The following is a 7,500-nucleotide window of genomic DNA, read 5'->3' on the forward strand; positions in this document are numbered from 1 at the left end:
CACACACACACACACACACACACACACACACAAAGACACAAAGACAGAGACGTTTGGATAAAAGTCATAGAAATTTGGATAAAAGTCTTGGAAATTTGGATAAAAGTCTTTGAAATTTGGATAAAAGTCTGAAAAATTTGGATAAAAGTCTGAAAAATTTGGATAAAAGTCTGAAAAATTTGGATAAAAGTCTTGGAAATTTGGATAAAAGTCATAAAAATTTGGATAAAAGTCTTTGAAATTTGGATAAAAGTTTGTAAAATTTGGATAAAAGTCTTTGAAATTTGGATAAAAGTCTTTGAAATTTGGATAAAAGTTTGTAAAATTGGATAAAAGTCTTTGAAATTTGGATAAAAGTCTTTGAAATTTGGATAAAAGTCATAAAAAATTGGATAAAAGTCTTTGAAATTTGGATAAAAGTCTGAAAAATTTGGATAAAAGTCTGAAAAATTTGGATAAAAGTCTTGGAAATTTGGATAAAAGTCTTGGAAATTTGGATAAAAGTCATAAAAATTTGGATAAAAGTCATGGAAATTTGGATAAAAGTCATAAAAATATGGATAAAAGTCTTTGAAATTTGGATAAAAGTCTTTGAAATTTGGATAAAAGTTTATAAAATTTGGATAAAAGTCTTTGAAATTTGGATAAAAGTCATAAAAATTTGGATAAAAGTCATAAAAATTTGAATAAAAGTTTGTAAAATTTGGATGAAAGTCATGGAAATTTGGATAAAAGTCATAAAAATATGGATAAAAGTCTTGTATTATAATAATTTGTCACGATTAGCGTGTGTTCCAGCTCCTGTCTCCTGTCTCCTGTCTCCTGTCTCCTGCTGCCTTGCTTCCTGGCTGGCAGCTTGGCGCTCCTTAACGCTCTCTGACCAATCACAGCTCACCTCTGTCTTTCTCTCTCTCTTCCTGCTGACTTCTCTCTCTCCGCTGGTTAAACACGGTGACACCTGCTAGCTGCTAGCTGCTAGCTGTTAGCTGCTAGCTGCTAGCTTGTCACAGACAGCAGACCTGCACCACACACTCTGGTACTCTAGGTGGCGCTGTAGGCACCGAGTCGATTTGGTTACACTCCTTTATTGTGACCCTGATAGAGAACATGACCCTAAAAGAGAACATGGAGAACATGGAGAACGTGGAGAACGTGGAGAACATGACGAGGACCTGGTGGCTGTAGTGACAACGATGAAGGGGAAGTATCATGGAGGAGCAGAAACACTTCCTGCACTGAACATTCAGCTCACGACGGCTCTTAGAGCCCGACTGTGTTTTGCTTTGTACGATGAAAAGCTTATTTTTACTGAGTCCTCCTCACACGCAGAACTAGAACTACATCACCCTTCATTGAGCAACTTTCATTGTTGCTCAACGCACCGGAGACACAGCAACGATTAGAAAGAGACATTTTTGGAGTTGTTTGGTCGTTCTTGGCTCCGCCCCCTCGTGAAAAGAAAGCTGCCATAAAACCACAAAACCATGAGCTGAATTGTTGATTCCTTTGTGGGTCCGTGACCTCGCTCGCATTACACATCCATGTGGCGTCCCCTCCTCCTCTTCGTCCTCCTCCTCTTCCTCCTCTATCTCTTCTCCAGTTGGCCGTTTTTCGACATTTTCCCGGCAGTGACTTTGGCCCGTCCTCAGAGAGCGAGCGCGACCTCGCCGCGTTGGACTGAAGTCAGCCGGCACGACTCTGCTGCCGCTCTGTAGATTTTATTAGATACTGGAAACCGACGGGTGAAACTTTGTCACCTTCCAGGAACATTCCCCAGAGTGTTTTTCACAGATTTGTTCCTCACGATGGGGGAAAAGTCTCCGGCGGCGCTGAGGAGGACTCAGACTCTCTGGTGCATGCGTGTTGAAACGGAGTCATTTCACGTTTAAGCGTCGAGGTTTTTTAGTCATTTTTGAACATTTCCTTCCATTGAAGTCCAAAAGAAATCCCCCATCATCATCGTCAGTGGGTTCAGGTCTCTGCAGCTGCTCTGCAGGAGCAGGTCGTCCTGCACCATGTGCAAATATCACCCTCAGAAATAGAATATTCTCTGCAAATGTTGTCCAGCGGTGTCGCGCATCCAGGCAACCGCTCGTCTTCACCACGAGGCAACAACAGAAGGTGAAAGTCTCGTGTTTAATGAGAGGGATCTCCAGCCGGGACGAGTGTTATTAATCCAGCATGCATCATTGATGGTCTTTTGAAAAAGAGAAAAGAAATCAGCTGAGTCACCCGGCTCTGATTAGACATCCTCACCTCTACCCACGACTCATCTGATGCGTTGGATAACGGCGGAGTGAGACGCAGACGCAGAGGCTTCTGAGATGTGGATTCCTCATCATTCTCATGGAAAACTGTGCAGCGAACAGTAAAGAAGTGAAGCGCTGCAGCGGTGGAGCTCTGTCCCAGCGCTGCTCCCTGACCCACATCGGGTGGCAAGCGTTGGAACAAAATGCAGCATGCGAGCTTTTCTCTTCTTCTTCTTCTTCTTCTTCTTCTCTCCTTTGTTGCATCTTCACCTCTCCTCACGCCGGCGTCTCCACGCTCTGAAACCAGCAGCGAGCCCTCAATCTGTTCCTATTGTCGCGGGTTTAATGAGGGGGAGAAACACAACCTGTTCGGCACCTGCAGGACCTCTCGGCCGGGAGGCGCCGCTTACAACGCCGTGCCTTATTCATGACGCGCGCCGTTTTTTAATTCATGTCATTTCCTAGATGAAAGGAGTGATTAAAGTTCCACGGGGCTTGAGAGGAAGAGGAAGCACCGTCCGTCAATTTTTGATGAAGCGCCGTGTGTTTTATCTTCAACTGCTTCAACACCGAGCTGCTGCCGCCGCTGCTGCTGCCACTGTTGCCGCCAAAGCTGCAGCCGCCAAAGCTGCAGCTGCCAAAGCTGCAGCCGCCGCTGCTGCAGCCGCCGCTGCTGCAGCCGCCGCCGCTGCAGCCGCCGCTGCAGCCGCCGCTGCAGCCGCCGCTGCTGCTGCCACTGTTGCCGCCAAAGCTGCAGCCGCCAAAGCTGCAGCCGCCGCCGCTGCAGCCGCCGCTGCAGCCGCCGCTGCTGCTGCCACTGTTGCCGCCAAAGCTGCAGCCGCCAAAGCTGCAGCCGCCGCCGCTGCAGCCGCCGCTGCAGCCGCCGCTGCTGCTGCCACTGTTGCCGCCAAAGCTGCAGCCGCCGCTGCTGCAGCCGCCGCTGCTGCAGCCGCCAAAGCTGCAGCCGCCAAAGCTGCAGCCGCCGCCGCTGCTGCTGCCGCCGCCGCTGCTGCAGCCGCCGCCGCTGCCGCCGCCGCTGCTGCCGCCGCTGCAGCCGCTGCTGCAGCCCCCGCTGCAGCCGCCGCTGCTGCAAGTTTCCACTTCATTTCCTTGCATGTTTTTTTTTACGGGTCGGTGACCGGTCCGTTCTCTCCCCCCCCTCCTCCGCTCTGCAGGGTTTGACGAGTACTTCACCGGGCTCACCCTGGAGAACAACCGCAGGAACGTGTGGTTCGCCGAGTTCTGGGAGGAGAACTTCGACTGCAGGCTCCTCAGCGCCTCCAAGAGGGAGGACACCAGCCGGAAATGCACAGGTACGCCGGCCCAGTGCCGCGCTGACGCCGCCCGGCGTCGGGTCGTCGTGAACTTTGTGTTTCACATCAGTAGCTGCAGATCCACTGGTTTTTTCTTCAAGCCCTCTCGTCTGCGGCGCGACCAGAGAGTGTAACAGCAGGTGTGTCCGACCCGGCGGGACAGGACGGAGGTTATTATTAGAACAAGGATGCGACGGTGCGTCTGAGTCATCCTACAGGTGCAGAGCGTCTGCTCCTGTGGCCTCGATGTCCTGCAGCTCTCTTCCCCTCGTGCAGCTCGGCCGAGTCGTGCCGCGTGTGCTGCAGAACCGGAGTGCACTTCATTTAGAAGGTGAGGAAATTGCAGGCCGAGACGACAGGAAGCGCACGCCGTCGGCCCGCTTGACGGCGTCTTAATGACGGTGTTGCTAACGGTGATGCACGCTCGCATTAGCTAAACTCTGCCTGTCAGAGTGACGGCCTCGCGCCGCATCCATTACCCACGCGGGATGAAGCCGCGATGTGGGGCGCTGTTTTCATTCTTCGCACACGAGATGATGATGACGATGACGGCGTGACACAAATCACTGTTTGCAGGAAGAGTTGAGCCCCTTTTATAATCTGCTGGGGACGCCTTCTGTCACGGAGAGACGCTGCTGCTGCTGCTGCTTCTTCTTCTTCTTCTTCTTCTTCTTCTTCTTCTTCTTCGTCTTCTTCGTCTTCTTCGTCTTCTGCTTCGTCTTCTTCGTCTTCTTCTTCTGCTTCGTCTTCTTCTGCTTCTGCCTGCTAGTCGCAGCTAACGTAGCCTCTAGCATCTTCTTCTTCTCCTCCTCTTCCTCCTTCTTCTTCTCCTCCTCCTTCTTAGCTGAGCTAATGTTTCTTCTTCTTCTTCTTCTTCTTCTTCTTCTTCTTCCCATTCTCCTCCTCCTCCTCCACCTTCTTCTTCTCAGCAGAGCTAATGTTTCTTCTTCTTCTTCTTCTTCTTCTTCTTCTTCTTCTTCTGCTTCTGCCTGCTAGTCGCAGCTAACGTAGCCTCTAGCATCTTCTTCTTCTCCTCCTCCTTCTCCTCCTCCTCCTCGTCCTTCTTAGCAGAGCTAATGTTTCTTCTTCTTCGTCTTCTTCGTCTTCTTCTTTTCAGCAGAGCTAATGCTTCTTCTTCTTCTTTCCCTTCTCCTCCTCCTCCTCCTCCTTCTTCTTCTCCTCCTTCTCCTGCTCCTCAGCAGAGCTAATGTTTCTTCTTCTTCTTCTTCTCCGTCTTCTTCTTCTTCTTCTTCTTCTTCTCAGCAGAGCTAATGTTTCTTCTTCCATGGAGGCGCTCTCCTCCTCCTCCTCCTCCTCCTCCTCCTCCTCCTCCTCCTCTCCGTTTAGCCTCCTATGCGCCTCTTAAAGGCAGGAAGGTTACGCGTGGGCTGAAATGTACGTTAAGTTTCCGAGAAATGGCCCGAAATGTCAGCACAGATTGCTTCTGACCTCCTTTCGGTTTATGCAACTCTCCCACGTTCTTACATGTGTCCTGTTAGCGCCATCTGCCCTCCGCCAAGCTCCCCGTGAGCGCTACGAGGAGGAATCCCTCTTTCATTCACCCTGCATGCTGCAATTTCTAGATTAACCGCGAGCCTGGCTACTGAAAGGACGACGATGATGATAATGATGATGATGATGAGCGTTATCAGAAGTAATAGTATTCTCGTTGTGATGATTTCAAGTGTTTTTTTTCCTGACAAATAACAAGAAGTCCAGCTGAAGTCGACCACTAGAGGGCGGGAAGGAGGGAGGGAGGATATGAAAAGAGCGGGAAACCCTCCTCCCCCCCCCCACCTGCAGGAGAGAACGCCATCCTCATCACCTGGCAGAGCGAGGCCCGGCGGCGGCGGCGGCGGCGGCGGCGGCGGCGGCGTGGGCTCCACCTCGCCGCTGTAATTCAATCCGAGCTCCTGTCGCGTTTCGTCTCAAACACTTTGTCTCACGGCTCCTCGCTTGATGTTTTCCCCGCTCGGGAGTTTTAAAAAAAAAAAAAAAAGCGTCTTCTTATTTCTGCTCGAAAATCACAATGGAAGGCGGCGTCGGAACGGTGAACGTGTGAATAATGAATGAATCCGGGGGGGATGATGGCGAGCGCTCGGAGGATGTAGCGTCTGATGGCTCACGCTGTGTCCGCCGCCTCCTCCTCCTCCTCCTCCTCCTCCTTCCCTCGTTTTGTTTCTCCCCCCTGCCCCTCCCCCTCCCTGCAGGCAAGGAGCGCATCGGCAGCGAGTCCAAGTACGAGCAGGAGGGGAAGGTGCAGTTTGTGATCGACGCCGTGTACGCCATGGCCCACGCGCTGCACCGCATGCAGAGGGAGCTGTGTCCGGACCACCCGGACGTCTGCCCGCGCATGGAGGCGGCCGAGGGGAAGACGCTGCTGAAGTACATCCGGAGCACCAGCTTCAACGGTGAGGACCAGGGACACGACCACCAGGGGTTGTATAGAAGTCTATGCTTCATGTGTTGAAGCTGCATTCTCTCTCCTGACCACCAGGGGGCGACTCCTCTGGTTGTATAGAAGTTTATGCTTCATGTGTTAAAGCTGCATTCTCTCTCCTGACCACCAGGGGGCGACTCCTGTGGTTGTATAGAAGTCTATGCTCCATGTGTTGAAGCTGCATTCTCTCTCCTGACCACCAGGGGGCGACTCCTCTGGTTGTATAGAAGTCTATGCTTCATGTGTTAAAGCTGTGTTCTCTCTCCTGACCACCAGGGGGTGACTACTCTGGTTGTATAGAAGTCTATGCTTCATGTGTTAAAGCTGCATTCTCTCTCCTGACCACCAGGGGGCGACTCCTCTGGTTGTATAGAAGTCTATGCTTCATGTGTTAAAGCTGCATTCTCTCTCCTGATCACCAGGGGGCGACTCCTCTGGTTGTATAGAAGTCTATGATTCATGTGTTAAAGCTGCATTCTCTCTCCTGACCACCAGGGGGCGGCTCCTCTGGTTGTATAGAAGTCTATGCTTCATGTGTTAAAGCTGCATTCTCTCTCCTGACCACCAGGGGGCGACTCCTGTGGTTGTATAGAAGTCTATGCTTCATGTGTTAAAGCTGCATTCTCTCTCCTGACCACCAGGGGGCGACTCCTGTGGTTGTATAGAAGTCTATGCTTCATGTGTTAAAGCTGCATTCTCTCTCCTGACCACCAGGGGGCGACTCCTCTGGTTGTATAGAAGTCTATGCTTCATGTGTTAAAGCTGCATTCTCTCTCCTGACCACCAGGGGGCGACTCCTCTGGTTGTATAGAAGTCTATGCTTCATGTGTTAAAGCTGCATTCTCTCTCCTGACCACCAGGGGGCAACTCCTGTGGTTGTATAGAAGTTTATGCTTCATGTGTTAAAGCTGCATTCTCTCTCCTGACCACCAGGGGGCGACTCCCCTGGTTGTATAGAAGTCTATGCTTCATGTGGTAAAGCTGCATTCTTTCTCAAGACCACCAGGGGGCGACTCCTCTGGTTGTATAGAAGTCTATGCTGCCTCCACTGACATTATAACACGTACAACTCGACTGGTATTTCTAGTTTTAATCCAGGCCGGCGAAGCTGGTTCCCGCCATTTTCCAGCCGTTATGCTACACACACACATAGTGCACACACACATAGTGGACCCACACACATAGTGGACCCACACACATAGTGGACCCACACCACCAGTGGTTTCACATTTCTTTCTTTTAACTTTCAAATAAGCGCATTTCTCCCCAAAATATCAAACAATTGCTTTAAAACTTGCAGACACAAATTGTCCCCCCGCCAAAAAAAAAGCATATTTTAGCGAGCTAGCCACATCGCTCACAGCCGACGGGACGCAGCTAACTCCTAGCAGCAGAGCAAACACAAAAAGAAAGAGTGGAACACTTCATTTAACTCCTGCTTCATCCTCCAGAGTATTTAATGGGAGCTGCTGAGTCCACAGCGCTCCACAGTGTCCAC

General features: G+C 50.7%; 1 protein-coding gene across 1 annotated transcript in view; it reads left to right on the forward strand.

Moving 5' to 3' along the window:
- Window positions 1–7,500, forward strand: part of LOC137800529 (metabotropic glutamate receptor 7-like) — a 68,193-nt gene that overhangs the window by 35,668 nt on the left and 25,025 nt on the right. Inside the window, exons 3-6 of the mRNA XM_068597765.1 lie at window positions 1,103–1,175; window positions 2,787–3,379; window positions 3,425–3,562; window positions 5,773–5,973. Coding sequence (XP_068453866.1) covers window positions 1,103–1,175; window positions 2,787–3,379; window positions 3,425–3,562; window positions 5,773–5,973 — 1,005 coding nt within the window. The remainder of the gene's footprint in view (window positions 1–1,102; window positions 1,176–2,786; window positions 3,380–3,424; window positions 3,563–5,772; window positions 5,974–7,500) is intronic.

This window comes from Clinocottus analis, unplaced genomic scaffold, assembly GCF_023055335.1.
Source record: "Clinocottus analis isolate CAN_PGR_092001 unplaced genomic scaffold, fCliAna1.0.p SCAF_4, whole genome shotgun sequence".
NCBI classification, from domain to species: Eukaryota; Metazoa; Chordata; class Actinopteri; order Perciformes; family Cottidae; genus Clinocottus; species Clinocottus analis.